Here is a 24,104-nt window from a genome sequence, read left to right on the forward strand (position 1 = left end):
AGCAGTGGGGAATAAGTTTCATTACACTAGAAGTCTTTCAGAAAGCGCTGTAACTAGGTTTAAGGATATGATTCCTTCTTTATGTTCTCTAATGCCATATACCAACACAGTGCAGAGTAGCTACTTAAACTCTGTAAGTGAGATAGAGTATCTCGTCAATAGTTTTACATCCTCATTGAAGACAACTTTGGATGCTGTAGCTCCTCTAAAAAAGAGAGCTTTAAATCAGAAGTGCCTGACTCCGTGGTATAACTCACAAACTCGTAGCTTAAAGCAGATAACCCGTAAGTTGGAGAGGAAATGGAGTCTCACTAATTTAGAAGATCTTCACTTAGCCTGGAAAAAGAGTCTGTTGCTCTATAAAAAAGCCCTCCGTAAAGCTAGGACATCTTTCTACTCATCACTAATTGAAGAAAATAAGAACAACCCCAGGTTTCTTTTCATCACTGTAGCCAGGCTGACAAAGAGTCAGAGCTCTATTGAGCTGAGTATTCCATTAACTTTAACTAGTAATGACTTCATGACTTTCTTTGCTAACAAAATTTTAACTATTAGAGAAAAAATTACTCATAACCATCCCAAAGACGTATCGTTATCTTTGGCTGCTTTCAGTGATGCCTGTATTTGGTTAGACTCTTTCTCTCCAATTGTTCTGTCTGAGTTATTTTCATTAGTTACTTCATCCAAACCATCAACATGTTTATTAGACCCCATTCCTACCAGGCTGCTCAAGGAAGCCCTACCATTATTTAATGCTTCGATCTTAAATATGATCAATCTATCTTTGTTAGTTGGCTATGTACCACAGGCTTTTAAGGTGGCAGTAATTAAACCATTACTTAAAAGCCATCACTTGACCCAGCTATCTTAGCTAATTATAGGCCAATCTCCAACCTTCCTTTTCTCTCAAAAATTCTTGAAAGGGTAGTTGTAAAACAGCTAACTGATCATCTGCAGAGGAATGGTCTATTTGAAGAGTTTCAGTCAGGTTTTAGAATTCATCATAGTACAGAAACAGCATTAGTGAAGGTTACAAATGATCTTCTTATGGCCTCGGACAGTGGACTCATCTCTGTGCTTGTTCTGTTAGACCTCAGTGCTGGTTTTGATACTGTTGACCATAAAATTTTATTACAGAGATTAGAGCATGCCATAGGTATTAAAGGCACTGCGCTGCGGTGGTTTGAATCATATTTGTCTAATAGATTACAATTTGTTCATGTAAATGGGGAATCTTCTTCACAGACTAAAGTTAATTATGGAGTTCCACAAGGTTCTGTGCTAGGACCAATTTTATTCACTTTATACATGCTTCCCTTAGGCAGTATTATTAGACGGTATTGCTTAAATTTTCATTGTTACGCAGATGATACCCAGCTTTATCTATCCATGAAGCCAGAGGACACACACCAATTAGCTAAACTGCAGGATTGTCTTACAGACATAAAGACATGGATGACCTCTAATTTCCTGCTTTTAAACTCAGATAAAACTGAAGTTATTGTACTTGGCCCCACAAATCTTAGAAACATGGTGTCTAACCAGATCCTTACTGTGGATGGCATTACCCTGACCTCTAGTAATACTGTGAGAAATCTTGGAGTCATTTTTGATCAGGATATGTCATTCAAAGCGCATATTAAACAAATATGTAGGACTGCTTTTTTGCATTTACGCAATATCTCTCAAATCAGAAAGGTCTTGTCTCAGAGTGATGCTGAAAAACTAATTCATGCATTTATTTCCTCTAGGCTGGACTATTGTAATTCATTATTATCAGGTTGTCCTAAAAGTTCCCTAAAAAGCCTTCAGTTAATTCAAAATGCTGCAGCTAGAGTACTGACGGGGACTAGAAGGAGAGAGCATATCTCACCCATATTGGCCTCTCTTCATTGGCTTCCTGTTAATTCTAGAATAGAATTTAAAAGTCTTCTTCTTACTTATAAGGTTTTGAATAATCAGGTCCCATCTTATCTAAGGGACCTCGTAGTACCATATCACCCCAATAGAGCGCTTCGCTCTCAGACTGCAGGCTTACTTGTAGTTCCTAGGGTTTGTAAGAGTAGAATGGGAGGCAGAGCCTTCAGCTTTCAGGCTCCTCTCCTGTGGAACCAGCTCCCAATTCAGATCAGGGAGACAGACACCCTCTCTACTTTTAAGATTAGGCTTAAAACTTTCCTTTTTGCTAAAGCTTATAGTTAGGGCTGGATCAGGTGACCCTGAACCATCCCTTAGTTATGCTGCTATAGACGTAGACTGCTGGGGGGTTCCCATGATGCACTGTTTCTTTCTCTTTTTGCTCTGTATGCACCACTCTGCATTTAATCATTAGTGATCGATCTCTGCTCCCCTCCACAGCATGTCTTTTTCCTGGTTCTCTCCCTCAGCCCCAACCAGTCCCAGCAGAAGACTGCCCCTCCCTGAGCCTGGTTCTGCTGGAGGTTTCTTCCTGTTAAAAGGGAGTTTTCCTTCCCACTGTAGCCAAGTGCTTGCTCACAGGGGGTCGTTTTGACCGTTGGGGTTTTACATAATTATTGTATGGCCTTGCCTTACAATATAAAGCGCCTTGGGGCAACTGTTTGTTGTGATTTGGCGCTATATAAAAAAATTGATTGATTGATTGATTGATTGATCTGGGATCAGGTCGCAGGGGCAAACAGCTCCAGCAGGGGACCCCAGACTTCCCTGTTCTATGCCACATTGACCACCTCCGACTGGGGGATCCTGAGGCGTTCCCAGGCCAGTGTGGGGATATAATCTCTCCACCTAGTCCTGGGTTGTCCTCGAGTTCTCCTCCCAGATGGATGTGGCTGGAGGGTATCCTTAGCAGATGCCCAAACCACTTCAGCTGGCTCCTTTCTACTCCAAGCTCCCCACAGATGACCGAGTTTCTCACCCTATTCTCACTCTATCTATCTAAGGTAGACAGGAGCCACCGTCCAAAGGAAGCCCATTTTTTCGGCCATGACCCAACCCTCATTACCATAGGTGAGAGTAGGAAAGAAGATTGACCAGTAGATCGAGAGCTTCGCCTTTTGTGGCTCAGCTCCCTTTTTGTCACAACAGTACGGTAGAGTGAATGCAACATCACCCCTGCTGCGCTGACTCTCCGGCCAATCTCACGCTCCATTGTCCCCTCACTGGTGAACAAGACCCCGAGGTACTTGAACTCCTTCACTCCTAATTATTCATGATGTCACATTTTTAGTGAGTTAACAGTTTACATATACCAAGCTGAATGCCTCTTTATACATTATGAAAAATTCCAAACATTGGTGGAATTGTTTGTATAATTAGTTTGTATAATTTGGAATTAGTTTGTGTAGTTTGGAATTCTTTGTATAATTAGTATAATTAGTATACAATTAGTAATGTATCATTAGTATAATTGAGGAGTCCTTAGTTGTGTTTAAGTGTTTAATGTCCAATTTTGGATCTCCACACATCCAGATCCTTAGTTGGAACCTTCTCAAAAAGATTCATGATATCAGTAGCAACTGTACAGACTATGAAACAAATATATAGAGGCTTGGGACCACACATACTTTGACTGAAGAAGGAGGCTCAAATTAACAATCAAAAATAAATAAACTTTTATTCAGAATTTTTCTAGAAGGTAAGATGGCAGTGGTTCCACTGTTAACCCCTAATTATTCCAGTTAGTTATTCCGATGATTAGAATAATAATCATATGTAGTATATTGAAGGAAAAGTTAAATAAATCTATCTTGCAGCTATTATTTTTAGAGAACTGTGAGGTGATGGTCTAGTGATTAAGCTTTGGGCTTGAGACAAGAGAATCCTCGGTTCAGATCCCAACCTGACCAGAAAATCACTAAGGGCCCTTCAGCAAGGTCCTTAATCCCCTAGTTGCTCCCAGCGTGTAGTGAGTACCTTGTATGGTAGCACCCTTACATCGGGGTGAATGTGGGGCATTATTGTAAAGCTCTTTGAGCGTCTGATGCAGATGGAAAACTGCTATACAAATGCAGTCCATTTAACTGTATATGGGAATAAAGTAGTGACTTAACACACATATTGTTTGATGAAATGGAATATGTGTTGCTGGGGAATATGGCATTTTAAAGTTTTACCCACAGTGCATTTAAGCTCATGTTCACAACTGAATCCATTCAGCTAGCTGTAAAGCATTTTAGCATCCGCGTGTTGTTTTTGAACATGTTTTGGTGTCTGGCTGTGCAGAAATTAGACCAGCTGAACATTTTCATTACAGTCCCAGAGAAGCCTGATTTTCACTAATCCCACAAAAGTGGATTTTCTCAGAACTGATGGCACCAATAACCTGTGTGTGTGTGTGTGTGTGTGTGTGTGTGTGTGTGTGTGTGTGTGTGTGTGTGTGTGTGTGTGTGTGTGTGTGTGTGTGTGTGTGTGTGTGTGTGTGTGTGTGTGTGTGTGTGTGTGTGTGTGTGTGTGTGTGTGTGGATGCTGATTTGAACAGGCACGAGTAATGGCAACAATCGGAGTGACCCGTGGGCTGGGAGATCATGATCTAAAGGTGTACAACTCAAACATTTACATCAAGCCCTTCCTGTCATGTGTCCCTGAGGTGAGTGGGAGGAGACAAAATTATATAACACGCACACCCACATGCATAGATAGATAGATAGATAGATAGATAGAACAAAAATATATATAAATGCAACACTTGTTTTTACTCCCATTTTTCATGAGCCGAACTCAAAGATCTAAAACATTATCTACGAGGTCTATTAGAAAAGTATCCGACCTCATTATTTTTTCAAAAACCATATGGATTTGAATCACGTGTGATTACATCAGACATGCTTGAACCCTCGTGGGCATGCGAGAGTTTTTTCACGCCTGTCGGTTACGTCATTCGCCTGTGGGCAGGCTTTGAGTGAGGAGTCGTCCACCCGCTCGTCGATTTTTTTCATTGTTTAGGAATGGCTCAGAGACTGTTGCTTTGTTTGATAAAAATTTTTTCAAAATTGTAAGGCACAACTGAGTGGACACCATTCAATAAATTCAGCTGGTTTTCGGTAAAAATTTTAACGGCTGATGAGAGATTTTGGTCTGGTAGTGTCGCTTTAAGGACGGCCCACGGTGCCTGACGGCGATCTGCGCTTCGAGGCGGCAGCGTCTCGCCGTTTCAAGTTGAAAACTTCCACATTTCAGGCTCTGTTGATGCAGAAAGTCGTCAGACAACAGAGAACTTTCAGAAGAAGTCGGCATGAGGAGTTTATTCGGACATTCCATTGTTAACGGTCATTTTGTAATGAAAGAACGTGCGGGCAGAGTCGCATGTCGGGCTGGACCCGACCGCGGGGGGTCGCGGCAGGAAAAACACCTCCGTTGGAAATCTTAACGGGCAAGTTGGAACATGCCCAAGCTGTTAAACAATTTCTCAGTTACTCACTTGTTGAAAGCCATTAAAAGCCGCCTGAATTCTACAAATGGTTTTCAACACGGAGGTGTTTTTCCTGTCGCGGCGCACACAGATTTGCCGAGTCGTCACGGAAACGACTCGGCGAATTTGCATGTACGTCTTTCATTAAAAAAATGTCCTTAAACAGTGGAATGTCCGCATAAATTCCTCATGCCGGCCTCTTCTGAATCTTCTCTGTTCTCTCACGATGTCCTGGGTGAATTAAGCCTTAAATTAGGATGTTTTAAGCTCGAAACAGGCCGACGACAGCGCCTGGAAGCGCTGCAGGACGTCCCGCTCCGTGGGAAGTCCTTACACCGACAGAAACACCCCATAATCTCTCATCAGCCGTTAAACTTTTCACAGAAAACCATCTTAATTTCTCGAATAGTGTCCACTCGGATATTCCTCACAGGTCCAGAAAAAATTTTGATAAAGCAACGCGCGCCGTCTCGAGCAGCGTGTGAAACAAAGGAATTCAGCCGAGAGGGCGGGACCACATCTCACTCAAGGCCTGCCCACAGGGAAATGACGTCACCGACACGCGTGAAAAAACTCACGCATGCGCACGAGGGTTCAAGCATGATTGGTGTAATCGCATGTCATTCAAATCCATATAGTTAAAAAAAAAATAAAAGGGTCGGTTTATTATCTAAGAGACCTCGTACATCCAAAAAGACTTATTTCTCTCACATATTGTTCACAAATCTGTCTAAATCTGTGTTAGTGAGCACTTCTCCTTTGCCAAGATAATCCATCCCATCTCACAGGTGTGGCATATCAAAATGCTGATTAGACAGCATGACTATTGCACAGGTGTGCCTTAAGGCCTTTGAGCTCAGCTCATGAAAAATGGGAGCAAAAATAAAAATACTGCATTTATATTTTTGGTCTGTGTAGATAGATAGATTACACCACCTAAAATACATCCTATTTAAATAGTCCTATTACTGCCAGGGTCTTCAAATTCACAAGAAACATTCTTGGGACACAGACCTTGGACAAGGTCAAAGATGGCTAACCATCTATTTTGAAAGGTATTTCAAGAGGTTAAAAAGCCACATTCTGTTTACTGTTTTTATGCTATGAATCATACAAATCCTTTTTTTTGGGGGGGGGGGCAAGTGACTGTCAATCAGAGTAGAGTGGCACCATGACACCACTGGCTGGTCTCTCTGGTGCTCCAAAACCGCTTTGTTTCTGGTGAATTCCAGTATTTTCCTTTATAAATCATTGGTTGTTTGGATCAGCAGTTTCAGTTAAACATATCATATAACAGACAATAACACACTGATATTTGAGAAGTGAAGTGAAGTTCATAGGATTTACAGAAAGTGTGCAATAATTCTTTAAACAAAATTAGGCAAGTGCATAAATTTGGGCACCCTAACAGAAAAAATACATCAATAGTTAGTAGATCCTCCTTTTGCAGAAATAACAGACTCTAAATGCTTCCTGTAGCTTCCAGTGAGAGTCTGGATTCTGGTTGAAGGTATTTTGGACCATTCTTCTTCACAAAACATCTCAGGTTTGTTGGTTTCTGAGCACGGACAGCTCGCTTAAAATCACACCACAGATTTTCAATAATATTCAGGTCTGTGGACTGAGATGGCCATTCTAGAATGTTGTACTTGTTCCTCTGCATGAATGGCTTAGTAGATTTTGAGCAGTGTTTAGGGTCGTTGTCTTGTTGAAAGATCCAGCCTCGGCGCAACTTCAACTTTGTCACTGATTCATGAACATTGTTCTCAAGAATCTGTTGATATTCATTCAGTTTCATTCAGATATATGGATATTTACTGGTAGCTCAATGAACTGAAGTGTTTCCTATATCACGTAATATAATCGGGGCTCAGTTGACCAGTCTGGCTATGAAAGTGAAGCAGATATAGAGCAAAGCTGTTACACAACATTTCAAGTTAGAAAAAACTGACTGTAATTAACCCAAAACAGATTCATTAAAACAGTGACTTAAAACATGTTTGAACAATCAACTGTACAATCACTGTTAAACATTATTGTGATTAAATCAGACTAACAAAAACTAGGGTTGGGATGACTAATGAAAATCATTAGTCACTGACTAGTTGACAAGTCGGTGACTAAATTTGACATTGAATGAATTAAGCCAATGTCAAATCTTCATGGTGAAACTCAAAAGCACTCTAAAGCAAAACTCTAAACTCTAAAACTCTAAACTCTAAAGCAGTGGATAAAAACTACAGCACCAGGCAACAACTGGGCAGAAGGAGCATCACCTTCGTCAGGGCTGGAGAGCAGCCACAGTCACACCCCAAACCTGTAGCCAGCCTTCTCACCTCAGCTGTTGACTGGGATCTACGAGTGGATTTGGACAAACAGCTCAAGTTCCCAGACTATGTCGCAATAACTGCTTTGAGGCCAGACATCGTGCTCTCGTCAGTTTCCTCAAGGCAGGTGCTATTGATTGAGCTGACACTTCCCTGGGAGGATCGCATAGAGGAGGCAAATGAGCATAAGCGGTCAAAGTACCAGGAGCTGGTCGAGCAATGCCAAAGAAGAGGCTGGAAAGCACGCTGCAAGCCCATTGAAGTGGGGTGTAGGGGTTTTGCTGGCCGCTCACTATGCAAGGTGTACTCGCTGCTTGGCATCACAGGGGCTGCAAAACAGAAAGCCATCAAGTCCACCATGGAGATCGCATAGAGGAGGCAAATGAGCATAAGCGGTCAAAGTACCAGGAGCTGGTCGAGCAATGCCAAAGAAGAGGCTGGAAAGCACGCTGCAAGCCCATTGAAGTGGGGTGTAGGGGTTTTGCTGGCCGCTCACTATGCAAGGTGTACTCGCTGCTTGGCATCACAGGGGCTGCAAAACAGAAAGCCATCAAGTCCACCATGGAGGCAGCAGAAAGAGCCTCCTGGCTTTGGATCAGGAGGAGCAATCTGTGGGCAAATGCTACTGGGACACAATCCAGGGTCTGATCTTCCTTGGCTGGGTCGCCGGAGGGAGGGCGTATGATGTTGAAAGACCCGAAATGTCCGATGAGCTCTGGAACATCACTGAAGATGTGCCCCAGTGCATCTTAAGATGTATCTTTTAGCTAACAAAATAAGTGCAAAATCACAAGTACAAAAAAAACAGCATCAGCCTGAAGACAATACCTGCATTCATTTATTAATTTAGTTTAACCAGGTTAGTCCCATTGAGATCAAGACCTCTTTTACAAGGGAGACGTGGACAGTTGTAAAGTTTCCAATTCACCTAACTTCCATGTCTTTAAATGTCGGAGGAAACCCACACAAAATATGCAAACTCCACACAGAAAGGCCACAGGTGGGAATCAAACCCATGACCGTCTTGCTGTGAGGCAACAGTGCTAACCACTAAGCCAATGTGCTGCCAATGATGCTGTGATTTACTAGGCATTGACAAAAAAATAAGTCTCCAAAATGCAGGAAAATGTATTTTTTTTTACTGTAATTTGTTTTAAGATTTGCTGGTGGGGGAGCATGCCCCCGGACCCCCCAAGTTACACTTCATGCCTTTGGTGCTCGCGGCCATGCGTAGGTATCTCACATTGGTAAATTCAGTTGTTGGCAGGTATGTCTCGCAGACTTCAGCGTGCACAAGCATCACACACAGTCAAAGCTCGCTTCTGCACACACAATAGTTTTTATGGTTTTAATGAAGTTGTTGGTCTTTCAGCTGCTCCCGAGTGTTGAGGGTCACCAAACTGATCCAGCACAGATCTGCATTGGGATTTGCCACAAGTTTTACGCTGGGCTGCCCCTCCCAGTGTTGTATAAAGTACCGGAAAATCACACTTAAGTAAAAGTACAGATACCCATTAAAAAATTACTTTGGTAGAAGTTCAAGTCACTGATTGAAATGCTACTCAAGTAAAAGTCTTAAAGTATCTACTATTTATTGTACTTAATATGACAAGTAATGTACAACGAAATGTACTCAAGTATTGAAAGTAAAAGTACAAGTAAATGTTAATAATCAAAAACGGACTGATTTTTTTTTTCAATAAAAGTTTATCTAGGCTTGTAAATGACTGGTAGTATTAGTCAAAATACTGAAAATTGTGCACATCACACAAAAACACTTCAGAAACAAGGTTTCAAAACCTAAATGAGAGTAGGCTACTCACTAGGTGTTCACAGGAAACAGTTATTTATTTCTATATGTATTTATTTATATTCATTGTTACATGGTTTTATCTTTTCTGTTGTTTTGTTTCATTATGTTCTTTTTGTCTGTTTCTCTAAAATTGTATTGTAACGTTATTAGTCTATTATTATTATTGACTATTATTGTCTATTATGTAGACTATTATTGTTGTTGCTATAATATATGAATAAAAATAAATTTAAAAATTACAATTTGACTCTTTACGACAACGAACGCAGAGCCATTAATTATACAGAAAACAAATCAACACAAACGTGCTGAACAGCTTAATGCTAACTTTAACACTGAAAACGCCATAGATATGCTAACGCGTTAGCATCTGTCCCGTTTCTAAGTTATAAAATACATCTATCAAACTGTTTCAGAAGACCATAACAGGTCGGTTTAACATAAAAATATTAAATATTACTCACAGACATATGCTCTTCGGGGTTTAGCGGGAAAAAATTAGGATAAAGCGAAATAAACAATCCACGAATCCTAGATCGAAGCACTGCTTCGACCTGCGAATCACTGCTTCGATTAGTTCAAGGTTCAAAGCAAAGCTGCGCTGCAGAAAAGTTGATTACAGACCCGCTGCAGGTCTGTAATAAATGTAGAGAAATTATCATTTTCCTGACAAACACCCCCCAAGTGCAAAAAAGCCTATCGGACATGCCACATGACAAATCAGCCTGACTTTGTTGCAGTCACTAGTAATCAGTGGTGTCTCTGCCCTTACCAAAAAGTAGTATATGCAAGTATGTTTCAAGTATACTTCTAGTTTACTTTTTATATACTTATCAGTACTATTTTTTGGTAAGGGTGGGTGAAAACACGACTTCTTTCGTGTGTGTGTGTGTGTGTGTGTGTGTGTGTGTGTGTGTGTGTGTGTGTGTGTGTGTGTGTGTGTGTGTGTGTGTGTGTGTGTGTGTGTGTGTGTGTGTGTGTGTGTGTGTGTGTGTGTGTGTGTGTGTGTGTGTGTGTGTGTTTGTAATGAGTAACGACATGGCGAATAGAAAATGTTTCGGAGTAGAAGTATGCAATTAAGGTCAGAAATGTAGTGAAGTAAAAGTGAAAGTAAGCTGAATTAAAAAAAACTCAAGTAAAGTACAAAGTCTCCCAAAAGGTACTTAAGAACAGTAGTGAAGTATTTTTACTTCGTTACTATACAACACTGGCCCCTCCTGATGCAACTCCAGGTTTACCTGGAGAAACACACAGCCCCTGTCCTTCCAAAGAGGTCTTCCATCTACGTACTAACCAGGACCCACCCTGCTTAGCTTCTGACGTCTGACTGGATCAGGCTGACACAGTGCAAACTGTCTGCATGGTTTTAATGAAGTTACTGACAGAAATGTTGCAGGATCACTGATTGACTCATTAAATGCCAATGCATGGAAATTAATGACAGTATGATTTGTAACACTGCTGAAGAATACATCTTTCTGTTGCAGGTGAAGGTTTATAACCTGGATGACAACAAACATGGTCCAGATGATGTCTTAGTCATAGGTACAGATGGATTGTGGGATGTAACGACAGACAAGGAAGTGGCTGATGCTGTGTCCGCCTACTTATCCTGCTGTGACCCCTCTGATCCCATGAGGTACGCAGTCCACCAAACAACCCTTCACACCAGGTTTGACTTTATAGTATGTGTGTGTTACGTATGTTGGCCTCTGAACTGTGCCCATAGTTTCATCCTGTGATTCTGTCACTGGGTTAAATGCAGAGGACAAATTTAGTTGTATATGTGTATGTACAATTACAACAAATGAACTTTACTTTCTGTCACTGTTGTGTGCTGGTACACAGTGTGTCCACTAGATGGAGACATGTATAACCGTTTAGGCTGCTTTTGAAATAAGAATTAAGTTTAATATTTAATGTGGCTTTTTTTCTAATTACTTGATTGATTTTTTATACTGTTATAGTTTTGTCACTGTACTGAGAGTGAGAGATCACATATTTTGGTTCATCTGTCTCTACGTTTATGACATAGTGGGTTTGGGGATCAGGAAAACTGTAGAGGTGCATCTCAAAAAATTAGAATATCATGGGAATAGTTCAGGACTTTTTGTCACATCAGCCAGAATGATTCAAGCATTCTTTTTATTTTGATAGGCTCCTTTCCATTTGTAATTTGTCAACAGGGTTACTTACAAACTAAAGAACCAATTTTCACAAGAATTTTTGAAATAGTTGAGTCTGACCTGGTGTAGAAACCATCAGCTCCTATCTTCCACCCAGCACAAAATTACAAATATAAATTTTGTCCTATGACCTCAATTACGTACCTTCATCCTAGTGATTTACCTTTGGTACATTTGACCTGCCATGGGAAATTCTAAGACTCAGTTCTACATATGTGCCCATTTTGTTGCAAATCAGAGTGAAAAACATTCATTTGCATCTTTAACCTCTGAAGACCTTGACCCTAATGATTCACTTTTGGTAAATTTGACCATCAGTGGGGAATTCCAGAGCTCACCTACCCATGTATGCCACGTTTGGGGCAAATCTGAGTTAAAAAAAAAAACAAAAACTTAAATTTTGACCTTTGACTCCCAGTGACCTTCACCTCAATGATTGATCTCTGGCAAATTTGACCCTGCCTTTGTCATTCCAGAACCAACCTCCATGTATGGCATGGAGGCTAGTAAAAAAAAATAATAATAATAAAAAAAATAAAAATTAAAAAACCTTAAATTTTGACTATTGATCCCAATGACCTTGGCTCCAATGATTGAGCTTTGGTACATTTGACCTCCCCTGGGGTCTTTTACCTTTGACCCAATGACCTTGACCCCAAATGATTGGCCTTTGGTAAATTTGATCTTGCCTGGGCAATCTCAGAAATAAAATACATATGTGTGCCAACTTTGGTGAACATTTTAATTAATTTTTTAAAATATGACCTTTGACCCCAATGACCTTACCATTTTCTAAAACAAGGCCTTTCAGGGCAGATCTGTGGTTGACAGTCAGAAGGAGCAGAAGAAACAGACAAATGTTCTGTAACTGTAGAGTGTCTCTGAGTGCTGCATTAATTTTTTTGGCACGTGTGTGTGTGTGTGTGCGTGTGTGCGTGTGTGTGTGTGTGTTACAAAGGTACACCCTGGCGGCTCAAGACCTGTTGATGAGGTCACGAGGCGTGCTGAAAGAGCGCGGCTGGCGGTTGCCTAATGATAAACTGGGCTCGGGCGATGACATCACCGTGTTTGTCATCCCGCTGGCCGGACACGAGTCAGAGACATGACCAGGTGCCGTTACCATGGCTACGACAGGGCTGACTCTTTGGGGTCCATCCCTTGCTCCCTGCGTGCGCCTCAAATTCCAGACTGATGGTACAGAATTAGACGGGGAGAACAAACTTTGTCATTGGGAAGACTCGGGTCTGAGCAGCACCTTCATCAGACCCAAAACCAGTCCCGCATCATCTCAACCCACCATCAGCCATGTGAAACCTGACAAGTCCGGACCTGCTGTATGTGACGGCTGCCAGTGAGTTTTTAATGTATTTTTCCCTCCTTTGTGTTAAAACATTTAAGGTAACTGTGATTGTTCATCATCCCGCCAAACAGTAAAAGTGACTCTGTTTTGTTTCCCAAAAAAGAAAAAGAAATTACAAGAAAAAAAAAAATTGTGGCAGATTCACAATCGTGTGTGCTTTAAAGAGATTGCAGTAGAGATTGTGAGGAAACCAAAGAAGAGCCGTGATGCACTCACTTCATCCATGCCCACTCTGTCTGCATGCGCGACATACCATTTGCGACCGTGATGTGGCCGTGCTGGGCACGCGTCATATCTGTTTTGCATGCTGTCCCGGTCTGCCGCCAAGCTGCGCCAACCCGTCGGTTGCGGATATCAGCGGATGACAGGGGATATGCGGCGCGTTGGCTGTGTATGTCCTGCGTATGTCTTCAGTATGTGTTCAGGCAGTGATGCGGATCTCATCCGCAGCAGGATTTTTGAGCCGCTCAAAAATCCTGGCTGCGGACATGCGTGCCTCTGCGGATGATCACGGACGTGTTGGAATGGCGGCCGACTCATACAGGAATGTTACACGGTTATTGCGGTTGTTTGGCGGATGTGGGCCACTTTTGTGCGCATTCCATTCGCAAATCCTCCTAAACGCCGCTGGGACAGGGCCCTAATGAGCGACGACGGATGAGGCACTTGAAGAACGTCGCACACGCGTGGCTTGCTGAACTCTGGCGCTGATTAATGTGCTCACAGATCAGTACAATTTGTTTTTTGTTTGTTTGTTTGGTCAGTTGTGTTCGAGATAAAGTGAAAAGAAAAAAAAAGTTTATTTAGTTATATGTTTTCTTTTTTCCCTCCGAAGAGAAAGTATTTGGTTCGGGATAAATGTTGAAGATGTGATGATGCTCTTCACACGTATGCCTTATGAAAAAAGGGACTTGAGAGTTTTGGGTGGTTTTTTTCTTCTGATGCACTAAATTTGGTCCTTGTAGAAGCAGCAAAGAATGTTTTATGCCTGTACGTGTATACCTCTTTTTGCACCATTTTGTTTTGTCATGTTTTAGATTGTTCATATATTTTTAAAGAAAGTTGTAAACAGAATCAGAATTGGTGTGTGTGTGGGGGGGGTTCCATAAGTGTTGAGAAAGACGGTGTGTCCTTGAATGTGAGCAACATGTGAGATAGAAGGAAAATATGTACTACTTTAGAAATAAATCTGATTTTCCCATCTGTATTAGACTTCTTTATTTTTCAATCATGAGCAACTGGAGGCCTGGGGGCAGGTTACAGTCCAGGACATATTTACACATGGCTCAGTTAATAAAACTGAAAGCTTTAAAGCAGGTTTTCAATCATTATTTGTTCATGCGTTAGTGATGCTACCTTTCTGTTGTTGCGTTCAGGTCAAAGAGGAAAGAAGAGTGTCAAAAGAAAAAGAAGAAGAGCTGACCTTGTAAACTGAATGTTCCAATCAAAATTGGGAAATGTTTGTATTTTACTTAAATTTACAATTATATTAAACATTTAGTAAATATCTTTCAAGCAATTTTCAATGACTGCAATTTATAATTATCATTTACAATTATCATTATCAATGTCATATCACAACACAGTATTGTGATATGACGTTACATGATTTGACGTGTGGCTTGTTACACAATACACATGTATCATGATATGACTCATTACAGAATATGACGTATCGTGGTATGACTAATTACAAAATATAACAAGTATCGTGATATGACTAGTAACATGATGGCATATCGTGATGTGACTCATTACATGATATGACTTGTATTATGATACATCTCGTTACATAATATAACTTGTATCGTGATATGACTTGTTACATATAACGACTTATATTGTGATACAGCTCATTATATGATATGACATATTGTACAACTGGCACATGATGTAACATGTATCATGATGCAACTACAACCCCAATTCCAATGAAGTTGGGATGTTGTGTAAAATGTAAATAAAAACATGAAACAAACAAATTGATTTACAAATCCTCTTCAACTTATATTCAATTGAATACACCACAAAGACAGGATATTTGATGTTCAAACTGATAAACTTTATTGTTTTGTGCAAATATTTGCTCATTTTGAAATGGATGCATGTAACATGTTTCAAAAAAGCTGGTACAGTGATATGTTTACCACTGTGTTACATCACCTTTCCTTCTAACAACACTCAATAAGCACTTGGGAACTGAGGACACTAATTGTTGAAGCTTTGTAGGTGGAATTCTTTCCCATTCTTGCTTGATGTACGACTTCTGTTGTTTAACAGTCCGGGGTCTCCGCTGTCGTATTTTGCACTTCATAATGCGCCACACATTTTCAATGGGCGACAGGTCTGGACTGCAGGCAGGCCAGTCTAGTACCCACACTCTTTTACAGTACTACGAAGTCACGCTGTTGTAACACGTGCAGAATGTGGCTTGTCATCGTCTTGCTGAAATAAGCAGGGACGTCCCTGAAAAAGACGTTGCTTGGATGGCAGCATGTGTTGCTACAAAACCTGGATGTACCTTTCAGCATTGATGGTGCCATCACAGATGTGTAAGTTGCCCATGCCATGGGCACTAACACACCCCCATACCATCACAGATGCTGGCTTTTGAACTTTGTGCTGGTAGCAATCTGGACAGTCTTTTTCCTCTTTTGTCCGAAGGACACAACATCCATGATTTCCAATAACAATTTGCGTCTGTCCATTTCAAATGAGCTCGGGCCCAGAGAAGGCGGCAGCGTTTCTGGATGTTGTTAATGTATGGCTTTTGCTTTGCATGGTAGAGTTTTAACTTGCACTTGTAGATGTAGTGACAAACTGTGTTAACTGACAATGGTTTTCTGAAGTGTTCCTGAGCTCACGCGGTAAGATCCTTTACACAATGATGTCGGTTTTTAATGCAATGCCACCTGAGGGATTGAAAGTCACGGGCATTCGGTGTTGGTTTTCGGCCTTGCCACTTATGTGTAGAAAGTTCTCCAGATTCTCTGAATCTTCTGATTATATTATGGACTGTAGATGATGGAATCCCTAAATTCCTTGCAACTGAACGTTGAGAAACATTGTTCTTAAACTGTTGGACTATTTTTTCATGCAGTTGTTCACAAAGTGATGATCCTCACCCCATGTTTGCTTGTGAGCAGCTGAGTTTTTTGGGGATGCTCCTTTTATACTCAATCATTACACTCACCTGTTTCCAATTAGGTGTTCTTTGAGCATTCATCAACTTTCCCAGTCTCTTGTTGCCCTGTCCCAACTTTTTTGAAACGTGTTGCAGGCATCCATTTCAAAATGAGCAAATATTTGCACAAAAACAAAAAAGTCTATCAGTTTGAACATTAAATATCTTGTCTCTGTGGTGTATTCAATTGAATATAGGTTGAAGAGGATTTGCAAATCATTGTATTCTGTTTTTATTTACATTTTACACAACATCCCAACTTCATTGGAATTGGGGTTGCAGTTGCACAATATGATGTATCATGATATGACTCGTTACATGATATGACGTATCGGGATACACCTGTCATGATTCAGTATTCAAGATACTTAATTACATTGCTATTCACCCTAATAATGCAGTAATTAAAACAGTAGTGAAAATTTAACATTTCTCATCTGGGATTCTATCATTTAATTTTTAGAAATCAAATCAATTATGCTATTCTTTCTCAAGAAGTCATCACCACCACCACCCCACCACCACCACCCCCCCCCCCCCCCCCCCTTTGACGAAGTTGGTATTAATGGTATCACAATATTGCAATACTCAATTCAAATTATGATACAACATGATACAATATGATACAATACAAGCTCCACAATAGGGTTATTACTGTCGGTGATGTAGAAGTGTTTTCAGCATCTTGAGCACGCAGGGGCTGATGGGAAGGCATCGGGACAAACAAATACACGTGCTTGCCGCATGTGTTCTGGTGATGCTGAGCTCGCTTATTGTCACACCCTGACCAGAAATAAAAGCCATGGTGTTTAAAATGTTCTTTAATGATAAGGAAGCTTTTAAAAAATATACAAAAACTTTTCAGAGAGCCATTATACCACAAGAGTCCTCCACTGCAAAAGTACTTGCCTGCTGCATTACATTGCCATAGTTTGAAAGATATTAAGTTTATCCAGTGTAAAATAACAAGGAAAAAAAATATTTTAATTTGCTGATCTGTTACTGAAACAGGACAGGATTATCTCACAGGGGTCAAAGGTCAAAATTTTCAATAATGTGTAAACATTGTGTGCAATACCTAAATTGTTGATTGCAAAGTCAAGATTCTTATGAACATCTTGTTTTGTTCCATGTTATATAAATGTATGTGTGTTCGTGGTCATTTGGCCATCCAGCATTCTTTAAAATTGAAATTCTTGCAGCTTTAAATATTAGAATTTATAGTACATCTCAAAACTAGCTGTCAGTGGTGGAGGTGCCAGAGAGGAGGATGTCGAGGAAACTGCGCAGCATCCGGGACAACACCCCCTGCATGCCACACTGATGTCCTGTCAGAGCACCTTCACCCATAGACTAGACTACCAAGGTGCACCACAGAACACCACAGGAGGTCTTTCCTAACTGTGACAATCAGACTCTATAATTCCTCCCCCTTTTGCAGGATGAATACATAACAAACAGAGATATTCAGTTTCAATTATGTGCCATATTGGTGAACATCTTGTGAAAATGTCTGCAGTCATTTTGCATAAATTTGTTGCACCTATTGTATTAAAAAAATGAAATATTCACTGTTCGGTACTATGGCAAAATAATCTCTTTCAGGATAATAAAGTTCATCTTATTCTTATTAATGAGTGTCAGAAGTGAATGGTGGCAGGTTTGTGCCCAGGACCAGGTTTGTGCAGAGGGCCATTATGCTGGATCCACACCAAGAACTGTATATATGATCCACACCCATCCCTCCTGTTGCACTTCTCCTACTACAGATGATGTCATTTTTGACCAGATGGGAGAAGGGACCAGGCGTCTGCGGCAGCTGCGTCAAGTTACCTACAGCAAGACCTTGTGCAGGAAATACAAGTTATTGCCTTCAAAATGACTGTAACCTGCGGTGGAAAATGGTGCAAGTGTTGGGAGTTGATGCAGCAAACGATGACATCATTGAAACAGCACACTCTCCCTGTGCATTTGGGTTTGTTACTTTAAATAAGCTACCTAGTTTAATTTGTATTAGTATTTAAGCTATTACATTGAATACCAGTGCAGTTTTCAAATAAAAGGATATTAAAAAGATTTATTTCAGTTTTCATTCACTACATCAGACTGCACTGTAAAGACTTGGACACGGCTACAGGTACAGCGTTGTATCCCAAGTGGCAGTAAGTATAATTACAAGACAGATTCAGGTTTAGGAAATAGTTAGGGTTTGCAAAATGCGTGGAACACTACTACTGCTGCTGAGGAGGGCACCACGACTAACCCTCCAGCAGGTGGCAGACAAATCTGCGGCATGTTACATTCGCAAAACAAAATTGTTGCAACTGATGTGGTGCATCAAAGTTCACCACATGCAACAGAGTTTGTCCTCATTATATGTTCTTTTTACACGGCGAACTACAGAATAGTACGCTTTGTTGTTTTTGAGTTACTGTCTGCACAAACTGAACCCACTCATCTACATTTTCTACATCTACATACTGGGACGGGGAACATTCTGTGAAAAGGTCCTTTGTGAGCTTTCCTCTTGCCTGTGGCATGCGCTCTCTTGACAGCCGTCGAGAATCTGTAACTTTGAAATAAAATGTTAGATTTTATTAATTTTTTTAGTTGTTGCTGCCCTTTATTTTGAAAATCTAAAGCGGAAGCGCTTGTGTAGCCTAGGCTAGCTTGCCGCTGGTGCCGGTGGGCGGGTCTTGCTCGCGTGCCCCGGTTCTCTGTGTAAAATTAGCGGATCCTGCCGCAGAGAGAAGTGACTGAGTGCGACTTTCTTACCGATAAGAGGAAAAACGAACGGGAAATAACGTTCGTAAAAGCTGCTCACCTGGCTGGTAACAGGTGAGGATGAAAACCGAGGCTGTAGTCGGGATAAATATTATTTTTTTAACGCCTTTGTAGCTCATTCGTGGAAGATGAAGGTGGTGGCGCGCGCTAACGTTCGCCCTTTTTTCCTGCTTCAGTCAAAGGTTTTTTTATTATTATTATTTTATTACTTAATTTTTATAAAAGAATTGTTTGTGCACGACTGTTGATAGGTGTGTTGTTGAGTAGTTTTAAAGTCAAGGCAGCAGCTGTGGACAGTTTTTACAACTGCTCTGACGTGTGGAAAATCTGCTAACGAGTCTTTAATCTTAACCAACACTTCATTTGTCAAAAGTTTTAGCCACCCCGGAATTGTGATTACAAATGTCATGTTGAATGATGAACATGTATGGGAGATTTATCTCAAAACATGAGTTCTACAGGTATGGTACGTGAAGTAGAGCGTTCCAAACGTTTGGGTACACGTTATAGCCTATTCCCTGAACAACGCAGGTTTTTGGTACCACCATTATGTATCCAGACAGTATTTACAGTCCAACCTCTATTCCATGGCCTACAAAAAAAAGTATGATAGCCATCCCAGGATGGTAGCAGCTGCAGCCAGGCAGGAGCCAGTGAAGGATTTCACAGGGGTCAAATTTGAAAAATGCTCCAATCACTTATTGAAAAGTATACCACATAGTTTGTCTGATCATAATGATTCCAAACAATATTGTTTGGACTATTTTTATTAATTAATTTATTTATTTATTTTGACTGAATGTTATGGTGTTATGCATTAAAACCAGCAAAACTGGATGAAGGGGTCCATTTCAATTTGTACAGAGGTCAAAAGTTAAAGTTGGTCCTATAGGGGCTTTGCACGCGACGTCACAGGTCATGTGCAGGGGCCGCCACACACAGCTCAAGGTCACGTTTAGTTGGTCACAGTACACTTGGCTGTGTAAACAAGCCATCTCAATTTATCGTTGCTCTGTTTTATGCCATTTTTCCGCAAATGCACCATTCTGTTCACAACAGACGTGAACAGAATGAGAATGCGAGCTTCCAGTGGACATGGAGCGCTAGCTTTTGCCCCACAATCCCACAGCAGCATACACAAAATTCAGTCAAGTTAATGACAAGCATTATCATTAAGGTTAGGGTTAAAAATTTTGAAAAAAAAAATGTCTTAGCCTTAGTGACATGAAATTCAGGGTTTCACGGAGATTTGTCCTAGGCACCTTGCTTTTCTCCCTTTATCTTGCAACCCTTGGTCATATTCTGCAGCATTTTGGGATTGCCTTTCATTGCTATACTGATGACACTCAATTGTACATGCCGATAATCGCTGGTAATCTCATTCATATAAAATCCCTAGAGGATTGCCTTGCTTCAGTAAGAAGCTGGATGTCCAGTAATTTCCTGCTTTTGAACTCTGATAAGACTGAAATGATGGTTCTTGGTCCAGTGAGACATCGGTGTCGGTTTGACCAGCTAGCACTTAGTTTAGGTTTGTGTGTTATACATAATACGAACAAAGTGAGGAAACTTGGGGTAATTTTTGATCCTATGTTGTCCTTTAACCTCCACATTAAAGACATCACGAGGACTGCTTTCTTCCATCTGCAAAATATAGGGAAGATCCGTCCTATCCTATCTATGGTTGACGCTGAGACCCTGATACATGCATTTGTTTCTTCTAGATTGTATTATTGCAATGTTTTATTTTCTGGGTTGCCGCAGTCCAGAATCAGGGGTCTTCAATTGGTTCAAAACGCTGCTGCCAGACTCTTGACAGGAAGCAGAAGGTTTGACCATATTACTCCTTTTTTAGCGTATCTTCACTAGCTTCCTGTCTTTGTGAGATCAGATAATAAGGTCCTGCTACTGGCCCATAAAATTGTTCACGGACTGACACCGCCCTCCTTGGCGGATCTACTTAAGCCCTACGTACCGGCCTGGGCATTGCATTCACAGGACGCAGGATTGCTCTGTGTTTCTAGGATAAATAAAAAGTCTGTGGGACATAGAGCTTTTTCCTATCGTGCTCCAGTTCTATGGAATAATCTCCCTGTGCTAGTGAGGTAGTCGGACTCTGTGGAGACTTTTAAGTTGCATCTGTAAACGCATTTATTTTCTATTTAATATGATTAATATATTGTTTATCATGCTTTTATTCTTTAATTTTTTTACCTTTTTAACTCTTTATCATGCTTTTAATCTTTTGATCATGCTCTTTGATTTTTTTTTTTTAATTTAATTTGTTTTGGTTTTATTGTTGAGTTGTTTTATGTGAAGTGCCTTGAGATGACGCTGTCGTGATTTGACGCTCTAAGTATAATAAATTGAATTGAATTATTATAGATATACAAGTCTGCAGTTCGGAATTAATTTATTAAATCCCGAGTGTACTTCCTCGTGCAGTGATAACAGTGTTGCTACAGGTGCAGTCAACAAAGAAAACACACCCGCGCCCAAAACAGCAATTTTCTTCTTGTACTGCTGTAATTCGGCGCCAGGAGGATGCCCTGCTATGTTCGCTTACTCCACTATCAGTTTCAGACATGAGTTTATCTCGAAGCTTGTCCCACACTTTGCAGTATGTACATTGTTTCTCATGTAAATTATCCTGGAAGCACTGCATATAACTGGCAACATGGTGATGGGGAATTGCCGGGAAGTGGTCAGGTCATGTGACTGCAAGGGGTCAATACTGAGTTAGTAGGATGAAAAGTTTTGACCGTGATCACCCCTTGGTCACATTAGCTACAAGAGACAGAGGCAAAGCAATCAGCTGCTGTTTGTTTTCAATCAGAGTGGACATTTTACAGCAACAAGAGACAAGTGGTTGCTATGCCGCCAGCTGGTTGGGGTCAAACTAGACAAGTTCATGATAAGCGATGATGCAAAGACTACAAATCTGAGTGAAGGCACTGTGATGGTAGTGCAACATATGCCGGTTGGTTCATTCATTTGCTATACCTGCTTATCCCAATATAACATCACAGGGTCACTAGAACCAAAGCTATCCCCACAGTTACTGAATGAGAGGCGGGGTATACCCTGGACAGGCCAGCAGTCTATCTCAACATATGTTTGTTGGTTGCTTGAACAAAATAATCCAAGATGGTGGAATATGCTCCCCAACAGCTCAGGTTCAGGTTACTTTATTAATACCCGTAGGTAGATTTGTGTTGCAATCACAGAAAGCATCCAGTTTAAAACATATAAGGACAACATTGACATACTTAAAGACCTGACACATTCATAAAAGTGCTCAAAGCCACATCAAACCACAGCTTAGAAACTACCTAAATTGATGCAAATTTTCCTACGATAATTTATTTGTCTGAATAATAGCAGCTGGAATGAAGCTGTTCCTGTCACGTTTTGTTCTGCACTTTGGGACTGCAAACCTTCGACCAGAGGGGAGAAGTTGATATTCCCCATGTAGAGGGTGTGAATGGTCATGTAGAATCGATTTTGTGATCCTGTGTAGCTTCTTAATATACAACGACTTACAGACTATTCTTCAGGTGTCAGTCTGAGATTGCATTGTACTTCTGATCATTTCTTCACATGGGTATTTCCTGCAAACAAGTTTATACATGTTCCGCCATACTAAGATTGTTTATTTGAATTTGTGATTTTGCTGGTTGAACATGTACAGAGAAACTAGCTACATTACTGACCAAAAATACTTCAACAACTGAGTGTAGGTAGGGTCAACATGACTATTATGGGCATTACAATCTCACTTGACACCAGTACTTCCTGTTGTGCATGAGGGCCCAGTGTAAGGCTGTAATTAGCAGTTTATTTATTTAATGGCTCTTGATCATTTTGTCAAGTGTTCTATTTATTATTTTTAGATTGATCTTTTACTGTATTTTCTGGAGTACATCACTTTTTTAAGTATTGTTGGAGGCCCTGTGACTTGTATACCAAAATAATAATTTCCCAGGAATCAAAGTACTAAACAAAATAAACTCCAAAAATAAAATAATAAACACCAATGATAAAAAGTACACTACAACAATGCACAAAAATTTAAATGTTCGTAACAGAAAATTGGTCAACTTGTTGTGCAGTTATACTCCACACAGTGTGATTTTATATATGTGGGTTTTTTCTCTTAAAGAGCTTTTTTTTTTTTTTTTTTTTAATAGGTGCGACTTGCACTCCAGAAAATATAATAATCGTTTGGTTAATTTACCAGTAAAATGTTGGGAGTCATCAAATCGCACTGGGTTGAATAGCAGCAGTTCTGTTATTTGGTCTGAGCTTTAGCTACTATGCAGCTTGCGAACTGGGAGGAACTCAAATTTATTTGCACTCCCAAATCTCACCACCTTTTCTGGAAGGGTGCTGTGTGTTTTCTGATTTTGAAACTTTGTGTCTCAGTTGCCTAGCAACCTTGCACTTTTTCTTTAATTTTAAATTCTTCAGAGTTGGGATTAAATTTTCATGACATGCGTGAAAGGTTTTGGAATTTATGCTTCAGGGACATGACTTTGCAAACTTCTTGGAGTCTTGTGCAGTAGCAGAATTCTGATGTAATTAAAATCTGATGATGAAAGGGTTCGGGCAACAATTACAATGATTGGAAGTGAAATGGGGCAATGCAACTTGGGTTGACCACATACCGCCTCCCAAACTGCAAACGATAGTGTTTTGCTGAATGTGTCTCAGTGCGGTTAACAGCTCCGAACAAAATAGTGACCATTAGTCATTCCACATTTTATTCAAGTATGTTCTTATAACAATACTTGCTTTTAACATTCACAACAACCAAAAAAAAAATCAAGTGCCAAGTAGGTATTTGTGGGAGAAAATTCTTGCACTCAGTGTTTCCTCTTCCCCTAGACAAAACAGTCAGTATTGGGAGCATGCCATGCATTGCTTCATCCACAACACCACAGGTGTCCTGGGTCTCAGATGCCAACCGGTCCGTCCTCACGTCTCAAAAGTAACCATCTAGCTGCCATAGCCAGATGAAACATAGACATGCCCTAGACTTTTTCCACCCGCTGGGGCCCT

At 40.5% G+C, this 24,104-nt stretch overlaps 2 protein-coding genes across 2 annotated transcripts in view; both read left to right on the forward strand.

Moving 5' to 3' along the window:
- Positions 1-13,093, forward strand: part of ppm1j (protein phosphatase, Mg2+/Mn2+ dependent, 1J) — a 71,434-nt gene extending 58,341 nt beyond the window's left edge. The window contains exons 8-10 of the mRNA XM_034166017.1: positions 4,460-4,567; positions 11,017-11,168; positions 12,674-13,093. Coding sequence (XP_034021908.1) covers positions 4,460-4,567; positions 11,017-11,168; positions 12,674-12,821 — 408 coding nt within the window. The 3' untranslated portion in view covers positions 12,822-13,093. The remainder of the gene's footprint in view (positions 1-4,459; positions 4,568-11,016; positions 11,169-12,673) is intronic.
- A 5,860-nt stretch (positions 13,094-18,953) lies between these two features.
- rhoca (ras homolog family member Ca) overlaps positions 18,954-24,104 on the forward strand; it is a 31,778-nt gene continuing 26,627 nt past the window's right edge. The window contains exon 1 of the mRNA XM_034166019.1: positions 18,954-19,097. The gene's annotated coding sequence lies outside the window, so the exon portion shown is untranslated. The remainder of the gene's footprint in view (positions 19,098-24,104) is intronic.

The sequence above is a fragment of the Thalassophryne amazonica genome, chromosome 3, assembly GCF_902500255.1.
Source record: "Thalassophryne amazonica chromosome 3, fThaAma1.1, whole genome shotgun sequence".
Taxonomy (NCBI): Eukaryota; Metazoa; Chordata; class Actinopteri; order Batrachoidiformes; family Batrachoididae; genus Thalassophryne; species Thalassophryne amazonica.